A 19,534-nucleotide genomic window follows, 5' to 3' on the forward strand; every position below is an offset into this window, starting at 1 on the left:
GACACAAAGACATCCTGCAGGTGTGTATGAGCAGACAGAAGACCGGTGCAGGAAGTGGTTTTCAGAGGCTGTCAAACCAATGTCAGCAGGAAGTGAAGCCTCACTTTGACAGGAAACGGATTTTAACAGTCAACAGCCCAAACACCCAGGGTAGAAGATATCAGGTTATTAACAGTCATGGTGAAACTGACCCAGTATCCTCAGCTGCACAACCAGTCACTGCTATGTGGTATTGAATATGTAATTTATTCTTTCAAATCACTTATTTATTGGTAATGCAAGACAACGTGCAACTGACTATGACTACATCCTTGAAACAACACATCTCAGTGTGGGAAACCAAATGAGTCACTAACTGTCAAAGAGGCTTTCTTTGCTGTGAAGGTTCTGAGCTCTACATCTATATCTACAGTACCTAAAATCACACACACAAAAGCACCTGGGATGACTTTCAGTTAAATGAATGCACAGTTCAGGGACATTAGACAGAGTTACTGGTGTAGCACAAACACATAGAAGCAGAAGTAAAAGAAGAAAGGAAGTATTCAACCCAAAATAGGGAGATCTCTGCAATAGGTGAACTCCTCTGTGTCATCTGGTGAGGAAGCAACCAGCCCATGAGTGAGAGAGGAGCTGCAGAGCAACCACAAGCCGAGCTGCTACTCGCATGTTATTGCCGGATAACATTTTGCAAGACAGGAAACGAGAGAAGCAGAGAACTAGAAAAGACGACGACTACTACTTGGGAGACAACCTTAGCACAAATCCCAGGCTTCGGTGTAACACGGCAGGTAAAGGGTGGGAAAGTAATTGAGTTTAACTTTGTTTAATGCATCTCTGAGACGAGAGACGTCGTTTGAGTTCAACAGCTTGAACATCAGAAATGGGCTCTGAGGAGAAAGATTCAGAGGCTGCAGCTCAGGAGGCGCCGCAGGACAAAGGGTCACCACAGAAGGAGAAGGAGTCTCCTCCAGAGCAGGCATCAGAGGTGATGGACCCCCTCAACACGTACAAATGGCACACTGGCTCCAAGGGAACGCTCAATGAGGCGAAAGAAGAAGGCGAAGGAGCCGCCGCCGCCGCCGCCGCCACCACCGCCACCGCCGCCGCCTCCACATCTACAATCGACAGGATTCACAAGGCCTCCGCCAACAAGTGGAGCAAAATGCAAAACTGGCGAAAGGCCCTAAGCGAGGACCCTGGGGACAAAAGCCCATCAGGTACAAAAGATGGAGAAGGGTCCAAGGCGGAAAAAAGCACAGGAGTGAGCAAGAAGAACCCCTTCAGACGGGCCCTGTCCGAGCCCCCCGGCGCTCGCTTCGCCGCCCTCACACAGTCCTTCGGCACATCCACCGCAGCCTCGTCCTCAGGCGCTGCAGACGCCTCAGGGGGCTCCTCCACGGACCCCGCTCAGAAGGGAGGTGGGGGGGCCATGCTGCAAAAGTGCTTCAGGGCCGTGTCCCAGAAGCTGAAGAGGCCCAAGCTGCTCCTGCGGAACAGCACCCAGGCGCTGCTGTCAGGTAATGACACATGTGCCTATGGTCTGTACGTGCATCAGTCTGTGATCAACACATGATGAATGAGAGCAGCTTGTAAACCACTCTGTTGAGAATGGACCTATGAACAGAGTAGCGTAACTCTTTTTTAAATACTACATCTCAGTTTAACGAGGGAATTACACATAGTCAGTGCTTGGTTGAATCATTTCATTCAATCATTGATGAAATATGACATGATTTTCAAGTTGAAAAGATACATTTTTTTATTGCTTTTTCTTTTGAGCCATGTCACCCACAAAGTGATGAAAGGAAATAAAATAAATGGAGCTGCATCCATTTTTATGGCCATTTATATATTGGAAAGAAAACCCAATCTTCTTCCCGAAACAAAAAGGAAGGTTCTGCAAAAGTAAGCGTTAGCCACTTGTCACCTGAGTGAGTGGACTCAGTAATGTATGGATGGACAGAATGTAATCATCACCAATAATAAAGTCATACGGCATCTTTTAAAAAAGCCTGAAACCTGGATGTTCCACTTGCAGCTGGACTGCTGTGGGTCTCTGACACGGACGCCTACATTTACAATGGAAAATATATGTCACATAAAAACCCACAACGCATAGAATGAGCCTCTACCTCAGATCATGCCTTTAACTTAACTTGCCTTTTAGTTAGGAGCAGTGTTACTAGAGCTGATGACTAGTCTGAGCAGCAGAATCAGATGAACAAAGAAGCTTTGATTAGTTTTCATTTGAACTCGGATCAGTTTTCACCTTAACGAACAAATATGTGGTCAAATGCAAATCTTACTGACAGTAAAACGGGGCTTCACTTTTCTTAGAAATACTTCTGCAGATGATGATGTTGGGAAGACAAACTTGGAAACGATTACTTTTAAAGTGGCCTAGAAATGTAAAGTAGCTTTAAGTGAAAACAAACCTGCCACTTGACACAGGCAGATGTTTACAGACCACTCCCACAGGAAGCTTTTCATCTGCTAGGAAGAAACTCTCAGCCAAACACATTTAGATCCTGAGTTGGTTGATGCTGTACAGAAATCCAATGAAATCGAAACATTAAATGTTATTGTCTTAGAAGAATATTAATACTTCCAGTACTTACAGTACTTGTACAATAGTGCGACCTAGGTTTATAGTGAGTCTAACTATGTGAGTCAATCCTAGACAGGATTCAGACAGTTATCTGTGTGTGAAAGCTGGAATCTAAAGCTCTACTGTTCATCTTCAGACTTTTTTAATTGAAGTTCGCTTGGTTTAACTTTTAGTTTCACACAAACAAATTATTAAAAGAGAAAAAAAGTATGCAAAGCACAGGAAGTGTGGGTCTCATGCTGGCATTGCCCTAAATGAGGTCGATAGCATCACTAGCCAATGGGAGTAGCAATGAGCTGAGGGAGATAACTCCAAAAAACAAACACAGACAGGATGTGCATGAGCAACACGCTCGGCCTTTCCAACCATTCAGTCATATCTCACTGAGTTGCTTGATGCTGTAAATGTGTGTTTGTGCGGCAGACGTAGGTAAGGATGGACCGACACCAGCTCCGGCCACTGAGCTGCCCAGACAGCAGTGGGCCCCACCTCAGGAGGTCCCCCTGTGGGACATAAGCAACTGTACCATTGAGGACGGACAGATTCTCATATCCCCTGAGGAAGAGGTATTAATGTGCACCAAGCAGCGCTGCACCTGCACAACGCAAACGGAAAAGACTCAAACCAAATATTTTACTGAAATATGCTTTGTTGTGTGTGTGTGTTCGACAGCCAACAATGTGGACCCGAAACCGTATGAGCAGCTGCCTCTCCAACCTCAGCATGCAGAACCTTGTAGATATCGACACAGGTTAATACATCTCCTACTCACACCCACACATTTTATCTGCTTATCACAAACCAAATCAAATACATTTGGCATTAAATCTAGTGGCGTCACAGTAGCTTAGAAAGGAAATGGCAGAATGTTTATACGTGTGACTGTCAAATTGCTTCCTCAACGTCCTTTGGGGAAGATAGCATCACGCCTGGGTGTTCTAGCAGTGCAGCGATCGCTCGTAGAGAGAGCAGTCAGCGTCGGCTTGCCTTCAGCGTCGCGGCTTCACACAGAGGAAACTCTGAAGCCTGAACAGTGGAAGGCGATCCTAGAGAGAGCAGACTGGGTTGACTTGGTGTCCACTCCAGGAAGAGACGAGGACGATGTTTACAGAGCAGCGGGTCAAGTAGCAAAGTCGTGGCACTTCTCTGGACTAAATGATGGGATTCAGGCGCTGGTTTGTTTGTGGAGGGGGTTTAGGTAAGCAAAAGAAGCCAGGAAATCCATCTTCATCAAGCTTGTCATATCTCTGCTTTAAGAGTCTGAAAAGAGTAAGGTAAAGGTAATCAGAGGATACAAATCAAAGGAAAATCCGATGCTAAATTTCTATTTTATTGATCTGTGCATCACTGTAAGTGTTTAAAATAGTTTTTTAGTGAAGTACATACAGTTAGTGTAGTAGTTAGCTGCAGCTCCAACTAAAAACCACATCCTGTGTGGGCTAATCACAATGTATTTCTAAATTACAACTTTAGCTGACATGGGGACTCAGTACACTGTGCTCAGTTGAAGTGCCTGTCGTATTGGAACAGCTGCATTTAGGATGGAAGTCAATATTGAATTATTAAGAAACGAACACAAACAAACCACAAACTCTGTAATGTGTTTCAATTTATCGTTTGTCTCAAAGTCTTGATTTCCTGTTTCTCCCTAGAATGTAGTCCCGATCACGTGGCCGTGGGAGGGGTCACTCGTCCAAAGACCCAAGATGGTGGCGTGAGGGTTAGTCTTATATATATGTCTGCTCGCTGCATATTGCTGTTAATTTAATGCTTATATGTTTTCATGCATCATGTTTGTCTACTACTAGGCGCTGATCAAGAGACGCCTCGAAAACAAGGCCAAGAGGCACAGCAACGCGAACGCACCTGGTCTGAACAAAGTAGGAAGGTAGCGTACACTACTATGACAGAACTACTTACGATGGCTGCCACACTGAAGCATCTCTGTGAGGGTGACTGGGAGCTGCTTTGTTTGAAAGGCAATACGATTCTCGGGAGTCGGTGTCAATCGCAGTCAGTGCAAGTCTGGATCTGAGTGCAGACACCAGCACCGTCATCAGGCCCGTCCACAGCTCCATCCTTGGGGAGAAGTACTGCTTTGAGGTACATGGTGATTTCTTGCACCATCTTCTTCTTCTGCTCCTTTATATAACTGTCCTGGTGGCTTTGATGTATTTACAGGTGATAAACACTGAGAACACACACTGCTTCGGCTGCTCCTCAGCTGCCGAACGCGACCGCTGGATTGAAGACCTGAGGAGGGCTGCCCAACCCAATAAGGTCGGACCCAAGAGGGTCAATTAGTTCATTTCTTACAGGAATGTGTAATATTATATGAAAATGCTAACAACTGCATTACTATCCATAGGATAATATTGAGCGCACAGAGAACTCCTTGTGTCTGTGGGTAAACGAGGCAAAGGATCTGCCGCCCAAACGACGCTATTACTGTGAACTACATCTGGACGGGACCCTGTTTGCTCGCACCACCAGCCGAGCTGTTGCCAAGCAACCTAACCGCTCCAGTCTGGCAGGGGACAGTTCCATGGTGTCGTCTGGAGGCCAAGGAGCCGGTGCAGCTGCAGGATGCCAGCTCTTCTGGGGTGAATTCTTTGAGCTAGACAACCTGCCGGGCATCTCCCAAATCAGTCTGCATCTCTTTCGTGAAGAAGACGCCAAGAAAAAGCGTCACTCCCGAGACGAGGCAAGTCTGCACCCACTGGGCAGCGTAGCCATACCTTTATCGGATGTCCAAGGCAGGACCTACCAGGAGAAGTGGTACCCCATTATTCCATTCAAGTCCCCTGGCACAGTGGGGAATAAAGATGCCCCGGGGCCACAGTCTTTGCTTCGCATCAGGGCCCGTTTCCAGAACCTGCTAGTGCTGCCCATGGAGAAGTACAAAGAGTTCGCTGAGTATGTGACAGTGCATTATATGGAAATGTGTCAAAACCTGGAGCCACTTCTGAGCGTGAAGGAGAAGGAGGAGCTGGCGGGGGCTCTTGTCCACGTTCTGCAAAGTATTGGCAAAGCCAAGGTAGCAAGATGCATTCAAATGCAACAATAGTTGAAATCTCACATGGAGCTACAACCAACAAACGCTGTACGTGTTGTGTGTTTCAGGAGTTCCTCATTGATTTGGGCAGTGCAGAGGTGAAGCACTTTGGTGACAAGGAGGCGTTGATCTTTAGGCAGAACACACTGGCCACTAAAGCCATAGACGAGTACATGAAGCTAGTTGGCCAGAAGTACCTCATAGATACGCTGGGTAGGAAATCAGCAGTGAGGGCCTCTGTGCATGCTATTGGCTGGTGCTCTGCTTTGTTGAACTCTGCTTTCTGTTTCCAGGGGACTTTATCAATCGTCTTTATGCCTCAGTGGAGAACTGTGAAGTTGATCCTCGTAAGTGCCCTGCGGCCGAACTGTCCAACAACCAGAAGCACTTGAAGGAGACCTGTGAAGAAGTGGTGCAGAAGATCATTGGGCTCCACGGGTGAGCGAGTAGAGGACTTCACAGAGGATGGTGAAACACCATCATCCAGGTTCAGGCTAGTAGCGGTGTTTCAGATCCCTGTTGTTTGACCTTTTCTTGCCTTCAGCTCTTTTCCAGGAGAGCTGAATAAAATCTTCTCCAATTGGGTGGAGCTGTGTGAAGACCAGGGCAGACCAGAGATTGGCCAGCGGCTCATCTCTGCCTCCCTCTTCCTGCGATTCCTGTGTCCTGCTATTCTGAGTCCTTCTCTGTTTGGTCTGACCCAGCCTTACCCAGAGTCAAACACTCTGCGCACCCTCACCCTGACTGCCAAGGTCATCCAAAACCTGGCCAACTTCACTCTGTGAGGAGCCGCTCATCAACATACATGAAAAATCAAATACGCTGTCCTCACATTTCTGTTGAAGATTAACACACCTTTGTCCTTATCCAGGTTTGGGGAAAAGGAAGAGTACATGTTGTTTATGAATGAATTCCTGCAGCAGCATTGGGATGGAATGAGGGGTTTTCTGCAAACAGTGTCTAACGCAGACACTGAAATCCCAATGACGTCCTTCGATGGCTACGTGGATCTGCCTCTGCGCTTGGCAGTTCTTCATGGCCTCCTGGTCGACATCATCTATCGGAAGGACCAGGTAGAAAGCAAAACTAGCGGAGACAATTTTTCACCTGACTCCAGGCTCTTCTCATCCTTCTATTATAGATATCAATGCAAGAAAAGACATCTCTAAACACAACAGCTATGGTTAGAGCCTCTGACCACTGGATCTTCAGTGGATTAACACAATTTGTACAAACAGACGTTTTCAGTTCAAGTTGCCAGAGTTGAATACATCAACTGATTTTCATGTACAGCTTAATCTAATTCCGTCGTGTCTCTAGCTACTAGCTACGACCTGTGTACAAACTATTGAGACAGTAACTAAATGGGACATAACGCAGCTTGTTTCTTCCCTAGGACACAATCACCAAACTGCACCCTCTCCCCTCCAATCTGAACCAGATAAGTGAGTCACTTGGCCCTGAAGCCCCTCGGATCATAATAAACAGGTAGATCTTATTCAATCCTATTCCACCAACTTGAACAAGGTGTGGTTACATGTTTTTTAATCCGACTCGTCCTTGCAGCCAAACGGGTCAAGCCAAACCAGTGTATGTTCCTCCAAAAGACTTGGCCAAGTACAGCCCCCTCCAGCAGATTCCAGTGGAGAGCAAAGGCCTGCGACAAAGGTATTATGTTCAGCCACTCCTGTTTCTATGCTGATGCTTATGAACTAGTTCCTCAAGATGCTTTATGCTCTGTAACCATCATTGCAACTGGTGGATTGCTCAGTGGCACTGTATCATACTGGGCACCAAACACTGGAGCAGACACCTGCAGCTCTGCCACCTACTGTAGAAAAATGGAACACATCCTGTGTCTTGACGTTTTGTGGCTTTTTAAATGGGTGAATGTAAATGTGATCTCAGAATTTTCAGAATCTAACGGTTAGTGACTCTAAATGTGTAGATGTAGTGTTCAGTGATCTTTACTTATCATTTATTCTGGGCATCTTTGGTTTGTGTTAGTCATTTGTGCTATTTATCACTTATTGGAGCAAATGATGTCACCAGTTCCTAGACATACACATTTTCAGTATGCTCCCAGTGCGGCCTCACAACATGTATAAAGGTACTGTAGCATCTCAAAAAGTATCATTAGAGGATACTGACTGATCAGTAGCCAGATTATATGTAATATATTGAATTAATGACTGTGAGTACCACTAGAAGTAGTGCACAACATAGCATTCATTTATTTAACAGTGCTACCAAAGCTCAGAAGAAATTAACGAGGACTCAGAGTGCTCCACACGGTCGGCACGTTCAGGCAAAGCTTGCCCTGAAGAGGCAGGCAAGTTCTGAAGCTCTGCCAACAACGGACCATGAACAAGAGCCACAAACAAATGAACCACTCATCTCACCACCAAATACTGTGAGTATAAACAGCACTGCGAGCCTAGCTTAGCAGGACACATGACAAGCAGTAAAGAATTAATTTTTTACCATCTAGTTGAATGAAATGTTTCTTATTTTTCCTATGGTTTTGTTTAAGAATGCCAGTATTAAGCGTCCACCTGCACCAGTTCCCTGGATCAAAGTCAGCCAAAACAGAGAGTCAAGCGAGGTGAAGGTTGAGAATGAGGAGCTCAGCTTAATGGACAGAGTAGGTCTACAATGATATGTAGTAATTCTCTATGGTTTTGGTTTTATTATCATATTTAATAAATGTGTCATTCGAATACCAGCATGCTCAAGAGCTGTCAGAACTTCGTCTGGGGATAGAGCAGGTAACGGACCGTGAGCTGGAAATGGCAAAGCGCCTGGAGGACTTCATCATCCAAAGCCAGGACCAAAACACAACGCTGCAGGCGGAGGTGAACGAGCTCCAGAACCTGCTGGCTGTGCGGGAAGAGCAGCTCGCCAGTGCCATCTTCAGGTAGGACCTTGCTTATACTGGCTTTAAGCGACCATGACCCCAATCTGCTCTATTTGATACCTAAGATAGAGAGTTGAACACAATTCATCTGAGTTATTAGTAGTGGCCAAAACTTTGTGTGTTACAGGTTAGGTGTGATAGAGGAAGAGCGGGAGGAGGATGAGAGGAAGCTGAGTGTTGCCATGGCAGCAGCGGAGAGAACAAATGTACTGGTAAGAAAGAAAAAGGTTTTGCTGTATTTTGCAAGTGATTCATCTTAATAGAAAAAGTTTAAAAAAGAAACTTGCAGCTAATATTACTATATCCACCGCATCCCACATTTCCATAATGCACCTCATACTGCAACCAACCAACATCCAACCAACAACTATTATCTCATTTGTATTTTGAAGTTATTAATCACTTCATGTTACAATATAGCTAATATAATGTGTTATATAAAGCAGGTGCTGTGATTTAGCTAAACTTATAGTGATTTTGCTCACAGGAGGAGCAGTTTGCTGACCTACTGAGGGAACTTCACCAGCTCAGTGAAGCCTACAAGAACAACCCCAACAACATCCAACATCCTGAAAAACCTTGCATCAACAATAACTGAGCCCAAAAGAAATGAATTCCCTTTTATAGTTTTGTATAAATACATATGCAGTAGTTATAGAAACCACTGCCTCCAGGTATAATTTTAGCCCATTAAAAGATATACATTACATTTATTGAGACTTATAGAGCTGTTGTGAATAGCAAGCGAAGTGAAATGTGAATTTGTGTTTAAACCTTTTGTTTGACTAAACTGAAATAAAAACGTGTAGATCTCTGAAACAGTGTTGAAAAAAAACTGCACACTACTTTTTTATATACTTCATTAATTTGTCAGCTATAATAATAATGTACTGCACATGCTGTCTCTGATCATAAATGGACGTTCATGTTCAATTAGGAATATCAAACAAATCACAAGTAAAAAACTACCAATAACAAAGAGGCTGAAGTTAAGCTGCACCCACTGGGTTTTGTAAATAGGATTCTACTGCTGCACAGGGCAAGAACTAATAAGCTGATGTCTATGCAGCTGCTTTAGACACATTTCCACTATTAAATTTCAATTTAAGTCATTCAATTTAATGTAAACAAACTTTCCTGCATAATCACTCACTGGGTGCTTTAATCCAGCAATGTGGAACGTCTCAGAACACTTGTTTTCTCGTTTTTAATTATGTGATAGTTGACGTGAAAGTTCAAGCTCAATCTAGGACGCAGGGGAAGACAGAAGACACTCCTTCCTTGGGTGCTCGTGAGTGTCTGTAGTGGAACGTAGGGTCAGAAACAGGAACCGCCCCCCAGCTGCTCGATAAATGCATGAGCGCCTCATTGGAGCGCGCGTCAGAGAAGGTCAGAAACAGGAACCGCCCCCCAGCTGGTCGAGAAATGCACGAGCGCCTTATTGGAGCGCGCGTCAGAGAGATACAGAGAGAGACTCACCTGTCTTGTCTTTCAGTTCCCGTACTCGACGTGGCGGAGTCGACGTCTTGGAATAAGTGTTCCGACATTAAAGCCAAAGTCAGTATCTTGCTTAATATTTGACGAATTTTAAGGCGTTTTAAATGTGTAACTGTAACTAAAAGCATCGTCGCACGTAATGTTCAAACGTCTTTACGGGATTCATTAGTTTAACGGTAACGGTTCTTGCTACAGTATGTTGTTGAATAAATGAGCCACACTCGGTAAAAACTGTCTTAGGTTTAACGACATTTAGCTTTGGACTATGGGAAATGTTACTTTCGTTTTCGTCCGTGTGAAAAGTTAAGTTTCGTTTTCCGTCGTCCTGCAGAATCATGGCCGACGTGGAGGGGAGTCCGTTCTCTATCACGAGTCTGGAGGATGAGCTCACGTGCAGCATCTGTCTCAGCACCTTTGACTGCCCGGTCACCATTCCCTGCGGACACAACTTCTGCCAGGACTGCCTCCTCGCCACCTGGAAGGACTCCTACAGCTGCCCCCAGTGTCGGACCCACTTCGCCTCCAGACCGGAGCTGAAGAAGAACACGGTCCTCAGCACCGTCGTGGAGACCTTCACCATGAGGTCGGGCAGGAGCGACGGCGGCGTGTTCCGGGAGGAGAAAGAGAGACGGGCCGTGATCCGCTGTGATACGTGTATGGAAGCGGAGGCGTCCAAGACCTGCCTCACCTGCATGGCCTCCTACTGCGACAAGCACCTGCGGCCTCATCGGGACAACCCAATATTTCGCGTCCACCAGCTGAGCGAGCCCGTCGGGGACCTGATGGAGCGCATCTGCCCCGACCACCACAAGCTGATGGAGCTTTTCTGCAGCCAGCACAGCAGGCCAATCTGCAGCTTGTGCATCCAGGTCCATAAAGGCTGCTCCTTGATGACCCCTGAGGAGCAGAGGAGCCTAAAGGAGGTACATAAACAGGAAATAAAAACACTGAGAAGAGGTGAAGAGCCTTAATGCTCTAACAGCACAACCGTAGATGCTGCAGGTTATGTTATGTAAAACGTATGAAGAGCAGAATCATGCCTCTCTGCCGGCCTGACCTGAGCCCATTGTGCTTTTCTGGTTCCAGTCTGAGCTGAGAGGTGGCCTGGGTGTGCTGGATGGGAAGATTGTGAAGAATGAGACAGTTTTGTCTCAAATGAGGGACATGCAAACCAAGCTAAAGGTAACTCTTTAGCATTGACTTAGTGAGCAGAGAGTAGTTTGTGTACAGTAATTAAGTGTTGACGATTTTGTGTCTTTTACAATAGGACTCAGCAGTCAACAAAAAGAAAGCTGTGTCCGCTGAGTATACCCAGATACGGGACATGCTAATCCAGGAGGAGCGTGATGCTCTGAATGCAGTGGACCGAGAGGTGGAGAGCGGTCAGACAAAACTTAGGGGCCTCATGAAGAAGTTCACAGAGAACATTGACAACATGAACAAAGCCAAAGAAGAGATAAACAAGCTGCTGAGTCAGTCCCAGACTCTAGCCTTCCTACAGGTGACAAGACTAATAATCCACATTGCTGCATTCCAACACAATTACATAACAGCTAGCAGACATGATACACCTGTAGTGATTAATGACTCATACAGCATGTGGGAACACCCCAGCCTCTGGCACCAGGTGTATCCCTCCATAAGGATGGGTCAAATGCAGAGAACAACTGTGGTGAACATTTGAAATGTTAGTTATGTAACCTTGTAAAGTGCAACATTTGTCAATTGGAGTTGTAGAGAAAAGACTAGATTGAAGTGAGCTTAGTGATAAAATTGGATTTAAGAAAGGCAGAACGTGGGCACACAGTAGATAGGAAGTGTAATGTAAAAAAGTTAATGGGATCGTTCTCTATTGTTTAAGCTGGTTAATTCCTTCAATACAGATTTCATTTAACATGCCCCAAGCTGTGAACTTTGACCCTTACACCCCTCGAATCAACCTGGACTCTAAGAAGGCGATGGCGACGCAGGCGTTTGCTGTCGCATTAAAGGAGCATCTGGCAGAGATCCTGAAGCAGCCTGCTGAGGCTAGACTGCCAATAGTTAAACCAGGTGAGTGTCCAGGTGCATTCATGAGTTCAAGACAGTTATAGACTGCGTGAGGCAGTGGTAGTGAAGCAAACCGTGTCCAACTTTGTTTCAGAAAGTAACACTGACAGTTTTACATCTGGTGAGTCTCAACCATGGAAGTTACTACTGACAGAAATCAGATTATCGGTGCGTTGGGGATCATGTAGCGGTTTAAATAACACATTTTTATTGTGACATTGTCTGATGTGTTCTCAGCCAGTGCTTCAGGATTTACACCTTTCAGTCCCAGGCCTCTTCTGGAACCTGGTACGTGCACCTGTTGACAAATACTCACTGTTGTCATATTTGTAAAATTTACATTAGAGCGATAAATGGCAGCACAAGAATAAACTGCCTTTTATTTTTTTCTGTTCTGCTTCAGAGCCACAGTGGAATCTATTTAATCTAGGGATCCCGAGAGTCCCCACATCCCACTGCCCTGCTCCAGCTTCTCAAGCCAAAGCAGGCCCAAAGAAGAAAGCTCCAAGTAAGAATATATATAATATGTAGAATAGATAATGTATATCATAGAATTCAGGCATTCAATTGCCAGATAATTATTAACTGTACACCTGTGTGATTCCCACCAATTTAATGAGGTAATGTTTTTGAGTTTTTGGTTAAAACTGTCAAGGAGAGAATTTACATTAATTTAATCTTAGGTCTTTGCTTTTACCACTCGTTTAGATGGAGTGTGTAGTGACAGGAGCAAAAGATAGACATTTTATACAAACTGATTACAACTCACCTGCAAATCTAGAATATTTATAAATATAGCTCTTTATATGTTCCATTTTGATTATATAACACATTTGCTGTTTTTTTTTTTGTTTTTTTTTTTTTTTTTTAAGAACAATCCAAAAAACCTCCGGAATCCACTGAGAGCAAAATGGGAGCCAAGAGCTTAGCCAAGTCCATGGAACACCTGGACATTGGTGGAAAAGACAAACCCAATGAGACAACAGGTAGAGACACACAGCAACTGTTACAACCAGAGATTATGTTAGTAAAAGCTTTTTGACATGTAAACATGGAGGACAAGAGGACCCATACATGTACTAGGTAAAAGACAGAGATGAAACATTTGTTATTTAGTCATTTATTTTCAGACAGACGTTAATGTTTTATTTACAGCTTGAGGAGCTACTGTGGATTTTACCTTTCTGTTTCTTTAAGTCACTGGTCACTGCGCAGAAGTAATGCTGTTTTATTCTGTTGTTCCATAGAAACATCTGAGATTCCTCCAAACATAACATCTGCTGAAAAAAGAAGTGAACTTCTGAAATGTAAGCAATGAGTGCGGCAGGTATTGACTGACAGGCAGCAACCTTCTTATCTAAAGCAGTGATTTTCAACTGGTGGGTCGGGACCCAAAAGTGGGTTGCGGACCCATTTTCAGTGGGTAGCTGGCCTTTGCCAGGCGTGCTGTCCATGCACAGTCCTGAACAAAAGATGGTAATTGTGGTCCTGTATTAACTGGCACTCGACGTTTGACCATAGAAGACTACCCACATATTCTAACTTCCTACTCAAGAAACTGAATTTTTCCATAATGCAGTGTTCAGTGTCACTGATTACATGAGTTAATGTATTTTACTTGGAAACACTGAGTCTTTTAAAAATGATTATATTTAGAAAAATGTAGACAATTGTTGGTTGTTATGTCAGCCTTACGAATTTGAGAGTCCTTGAAGCCAGACCAGTCGCAAACCACTGATTTAAAGGTCTTTCTTTCTTACTCACTCACTCCTCCCTTCCTACTAGATGGCACCGTACTAACTTTGGATCCGAAGACGGCCCACAAACGCATCACACTGAGCGATGGTTTCACCAAGGCCTCCGTGTCAGACGAGCACACAAACTACCCCGACTGCCTGGAGCGCTTCTCTGTGTGCTCCCAGGTGCTCACGTCCAAAGGCTTCCTGAGGGGCCGCCACTACTGGGAGGTCCGTCTGAGCAGCAACAACTTCATCGGCGTCGGCCTGGCTTACAGCAGCATCGACCGCAAAGGGCCCACCAGCCGCCTGGGCCGCAACGCCCAGTCCTGGTGCGTCGAGTGGTTTAACGTCAAGCTGTCGGCTTGGCACAACAGCAGCGAGACGGTGCTGGCCAATCCTAACCCGAAGCGCGTCGGCGTGCTGCTGGACTGTGAGGAGGGCACCGCCACCTTCTACAACGTGGCAGACAGAGCGTATCCCTTCCACTGCTTCGTCTTCCCCTTTGCTGAAGCCGTGTATCCAGCTTTCTGGATTTTCTCAAGTGGCTCGTCTGTTTCTTTGTGCAAACTACAGTAATAACTTGCATATCTAGCTTTTTTTGCAGCTTGTGTTCTTCCTAAACTAAAAGCTAATCAATACCCAATCTTAATGAAGCGTTAAAGTCTTAATTTACCTTATTTTCAACCATCTCTGCTTTCACATCTTCCTCTGCTCTTGCTTATCATTCCAATAACTGTGTTCCCTGGTGTGAAGCAAACATTCCAGTTTTCATGTGGAGATTAGTGGCTATGCTTCTTGGTTGGATCTCACTGCTTTTGTATATGAGGTGACATGTTCTGAGTTAGTCCAGTCTCTACATACGTGTGGGCTGCTGCAGACGAACCGCTTCTCCTTGTCACACTGCAAATCTGCCATGTTCTCAGTCCATGACATTTTATTGGCTGACAGAAGAAGCTCTCACCGATATCTTTGATAGATTTGTGTCGACTTGACTCAGCAGTGGACATTTAAAGCCTAGAAGGAGATACTGTGCTGTTGGTATTTGCTCACTCTCACAGCTCCGATGGGTTGGGCTGTCGACGAGAGAGCTCATCATGGTGTCATCCAGTGCTGACGGTCTTTGGGTATGTTCCTGAAATCACCACGTGTTTCCTTATTCACTGCTCCCAGCATAATTTACACTGAGCAGCCCAGTGAGCCACACAGTGAGCAGTGCATTGAGACTTTTTAGATGAAGTAGTCATGATTACTACTTTATTTTACAGTGTGATCGTTATGGAATTACCAAACTCCTCATTCGGGTGATATGACTTGTCCTTGTTGAATCCAGGGCAACAGATCTGCATAGAATGACCCATAGAAATAAAATATACAGTTTTATATCTGTGGCCAGCCCTGAATGGCTGGGAGTTCTACCTGCAGAGGGGGAAACTATTTGTTGTGTGATACAAAGTTTACCCCAGCAGGTCGGGCGTTTGCTGAAGCGCTGGCTGATGGGGCAGCGCTACCAGTGTACACGCTGGCACACTTACCACAAACCAGGTGCAACGAATGGACATATGTGTGTCTGGTAGTGATCCACCTACGCGTCAACATACATGACACACACTAACTCCATTGCATGTATGACGTACAGACGCTGCATGTGAAGGCTCATGTTCAGACCACACAAAGGCTGAATATGATTAAATCTTCCGTTTGCATCAGAGGTCACAGCTTCTGGTCACAAACTGTGCTTTGGGATGGATCCCTTCATAAATATAATGAAATCGCTCCCAAATCATAAGTGTCCAAGTGATTTTGTGCTGACACTTCCTCAATGAAGCCTTTATAACTTTTTGCTTCTGGTTTTCTAAAAGTGTTCTAGATGACCTGATCGTATTTTGATCCTGGTTCACTTCTGATCGCTAACTGAAGTGTAATTCACTGTCGGTCTTGCATATTGGATGTCACTCAAACAGTTCTGTCACAGTTAACATCAGAGCTTTGTTCTGTGTGTAGCCATAACATAGAGCTGCATGGGAATCTGTTCTTCTGGCCGTGATGACTGGCCTCAGATCAGCTTCGTGTGTACAAGTGAGTTCCCATCCTGGCACCACTTGGTGACTTTAATGTTGTGGCTAATCTACATGCTATTGTATTGCCCTGTAATCCTTGTACACGCTAAATGATTAAAAAAAGCGTTTCTCTCTTTACGTCAGAGCAGTGCAGTATGTTCACAGTCTTACTGGCCCTCCTGCTTGCTGTTATTTACTTGCACTTTGTTCCTTCTCTTTTCCTTTTATCTCCTGGTTCCATTCTGATCCAAGCAGATGTGATCGTTGTGGAGTCCACCATGAGCCTGGCTCGGCCAGAGTTGTCTGACTTGATTTTCTATACTATTCCGTGTGAATGACAGCAATGTCATTTAGCAATTATCTAACCTTATACATAAGTGTGCTGCGGGAAATCATCACGTGACTATAAAAAATGTTCAGTTTCAGCTGATTGCGCCTTTTAAGCTAGCAGCATGTAGCGACAGGCAGAACCCAGTGCTGGTTGGTTTCCTATTGCATAAATTAATTGAGTATAATAAGACAAAATTTATGTTTTACACAAAAACTAAATGTCAAAAAAAATATACTTTTTTCACATTTTATTTTTGTGTACACCTTATGTATAGATGTGGATAGTAATTCGATGTAATTAGACGTGTGTGTGTAGATGTGTTAGCATTCTTATTTTTAATCTCCCTTGTGTGTACCCCCATCTGTGACAGCAATCAAAGTGTGCAAGTGCGTGGGATTAATACAGTTTTTTTTGAATCTTGAATCTAAAACATAACACTGGTGCACAGTCCTGTCCTGTCCAACACTTTGCATTGGTGACATCAGCCATTTCTTGATGCTCTCTACACACCAGTATGCTACTAATCTAAAGGCTACATGAAGTGTGGAGGTCTATGGCACATCAGTATCTACAGATGCTTTGTCATTTTATGTGGAATTGATTTTAAACACCTCTGGCAATGGAAGTTGGAATGCTTCACAATCCAATAATGTGGAGAAGCATCTCTGTACTTTTAATGTTATACAATTATTCAATAACAATATGAGGATGATGGTGATAATGTGACACCTCAAGAAGATGCCTGTGTGGTGGAAATTTTCCATAAAGAAGTAGATGAGAGAGTTGTCCTTTTGTGCGATTTATTGAAATAATAAAGAAAGGATAAAATAAAAATAATGGGGAAAGCTAATCAAAAAAAAGAAAAACCAGCTGGGGAGATCAGTGCACACACCACGGAGGTATAATGCAAAGAGCCCACGATCCTCAAGTTGCTTCTGCCTTTTAACCTTTTTCCCTGGACCTGGTGGAATCTCCTTATCACACTGGGTGAAGATGTTCATATTACACAGGGAATAAACAAGGCTACAGCCTTGGGTCTGGTGAGGCATCAGACAGAAAGGAGCCAGAGCCCAGGGTTAAAAGGCAGACTCAGGCCATGAACAATCGGTCACCTTGAGAGGGAGATAGATTGTCTGTTGTTCAAGAATGTTCAGTTCTGGGTCTAATCAACAAGTACAGAATGCATGGTCACTATACAGAGTCAGAAATGAACACAAAAGCATTAAAGTACAATTGTTCTATTACAGTCTGATATCCAGTAAAGCAACTCAGACACAAGCACCGCAGATAGCCTCCTTTGGCCCAAAAGAGTGATCCCCAAATGAAGATGAGCTAAGGACATGAAGGGTAGAGGATTATTTCTGTTTAACCTGTTTATTCGATTCAAAGCACAACTATAAAGGTAAATGTATAACAGCAGCCAACTGCTAAACTAGATTATTTCAAATTAGTTCTAAATCATCTTCTGGGCTTATGTCTATAGTTTAACAATACTTTCAGTCGATTCTTTTCCTTTCTGCCGTGTAACAAAAGTGAAGAACTGGAATAATAACTTCTTCACAGTCACTACCGTAACCATAATTCAATAACATGTCTCTTAAATAATCTATAACATTAAAATACCACCGAGCCAGTAACAGGCCAGACAAGAAGTTCATGTTTAGAAGGTGAATTGTTCAGGTTGATAATAGCAGATTGTTTGTTACCCTGTAATTTCCAGTACGAGACCAGGTCAGCCTCACACATTAAAGTGGTTCATTTGTCAGCCTGCTTGTGGTGTGACAATACAGGTTTCTAACTTAGGCTGAAGCGAAGGAATTCATCCAGCTAATTCACTACTTTCACTCCTCATGTCCACCTGCTTCACACTCAATAGCACCTTTACAGACCAGAAGATTACAGATAGCAAGGAGTCACATGAGTTATAGCAGCTTCCTTCTCATATGTAACTATTGTTGGGGTCGTTGGAAATGTTTTTGGTGGTAAGTATACTTTTATCACACAGGATGTGTTGATTTATGGGTCTGGACTAAACCCACAAGAGTCTTCCTCATGCAAACTGGCTTAGTCACACACGATTTCGTGCTTTTACATCAACGAGGAGGGGCTACGAGCTCATTAGCTATTCTAATAACATTAAGGAGAAGAAGCTGCTAGCTTAACTGCAAAGTTGGTGCTTTATTTAGCAAAAACCACAAGCTATCAGCAAGTAACAAAAATGTTACTCAAAATTAAAATACAGTCAATAAACCTTGTTCATTCTTTCCCTATGTCTCCTGCTAGTCTACTCACAACCCCTTTGTCTTGGAAGTTCAAGGCTGCTGGAGAACTGACCACTCAGACCACCACAGACGTGTAGATGGTTGATTGAGAGGCTCCTTCCAAAACGATCTCGGCTCTGAACTGGATTTTCTCCATGATGCTTCATTCTGCCTGGATGAAGGACCAGAGGCACCGGTTTCCTCCAAAGACTTCCTCCTGTCTTTGTTCAGCAAAGAATGTTACAGCATAATTAACATCAACATCACCAATAATAACACATCATGTACATGTGAACAGGCATTAACTAATCCTTGTCCCACTTTGATTAAAAGTGCAGCTCATCAACACCGTTACCGTGACCATTTTTTCTGGACATGTCCTCTTTTGGCCATGCTGGAACCTTCCAGTCATGCTTTGGTTCCTTAAAACTTTAGTTTGCACACGATTCAAATTTGTAGCTTGAGCTACAAGATTGCAAGCTCTGCACCTGATTCCTGCCTTCAAACATGATACTTTATTTCACCCCGATTACAAGCTCACAAAATGTATTAGAACTTGTATTAAATGACTGATTCATCATTCAAACATAATCATACTTCTGTATTATTAACAATCATCTGAATAATCGAACATCAAACACACATTTAAGGCCCGACTCATTTGGATCAGTGTAAGTTCTAGCAGTTTAATTTCCCAACCAGAAATAAAATTATTAATTATTTTAAGTTCATGGAGCTCTGCTGGACTATAATAATAGATTTAATGAGCATCCAGTACTTCTTATCACTTTCCACACCTGTCTGAGACCAGTTAAACCAGTAATATGCTGTGTTCACGTTGCCAAAAAGTGATTACAGCTGATATCTTTTGATAAGAAGCTTATTTCTGCCTCATTTTTATCTTTATCAAACTCTTCTTGGTTATATTAACAGATATAATGAGCATCTAGCTCACTTGACCGCTGTCTGTAACTGTCTGAAGCCAGTACAACCAGTAAAAACCTGTTTCCACCTTGC

General features: G+C 43.9%; 2 protein-coding genes across 3 annotated transcripts; both read left to right on the forward strand.

Annotated features, from left to right (window-relative positions):
* The first annotated feature begins 685 nt into the window (after positions 1-685).
* On the forward strand, positions 686-9,405 carry rasal3 (RAS protein activator like 3). The gene is made up of 19 exons (XM_029151913.3): positions 686-1,520; positions 3,035-3,177; positions 3,284-3,362; positions 4,264-4,331; positions 4,420-4,499; positions 4,591-4,714; positions 4,793-4,891; positions 4,980-5,648; positions 5,735-5,879; positions 5,960-6,104; positions 6,211-6,447; positions 6,538-6,739; positions 7,063-7,154; positions 7,233-7,334; positions 7,911-8,079; positions 8,200-8,310; positions 8,393-8,583; positions 8,711-8,795; positions 9,071-9,405. Exons 1-19 carry the CDS (start codon positions 884-886, stop codon positions 9,179-9,181), a joined length of 3,489 nt encoding a protein of 1,162 aa, XP_029007746.1. The 5' UTR covers positions 686-883; the 3' UTR covers positions 9,182-9,405.
* A 560-nt stretch (positions 9,406-9,965) lies between these two features.
* Positions 9,966-17,036, forward strand: trim25 (tripartite motif containing 25). 2 transcript variants are annotated; one of them, XM_029151926.3, is made up of 11 exons: positions 9,966-10,140; positions 10,412-11,003; positions 11,167-11,262; positions 11,348-11,581; positions 11,964-12,132; positions 12,224-12,250; positions 12,367-12,417; positions 12,533-12,637; positions 13,002-13,115; positions 13,377-13,436; positions 13,915-17,036. In XM_029151926.3, exons 2-11 carry the CDS (start codon positions 10,416-10,418, stop codon positions 14,442-14,444), a joined length of 1,974 nt encoding a protein of 657 aa, XP_029007759.1. In that variant the 5' UTR covers positions 9,966-10,140; positions 10,412-10,415; the 3' UTR covers positions 14,445-17,036. The 2 variants fall into 2 exon arrangements, with proteins under 2 accessions (XP_029007759.1, XP_029007765.1); XM_029151932.3 differs by lacking the exon at positions 12,224-12,250.
* The last annotated feature ends 2,498 nt before the right edge of the window (positions 17,037-19,534 follow it).

This window comes from Betta splendens, chromosome 1 (assembly GCF_900634795.4).
Source record: "Betta splendens chromosome 1, fBetSpl5.4, whole genome shotgun sequence".
In the NCBI taxonomy this organism is placed as follows: Eukaryota; Metazoa; Chordata; class Actinopteri; order Anabantiformes; family Osphronemidae; genus Betta; species Betta splendens.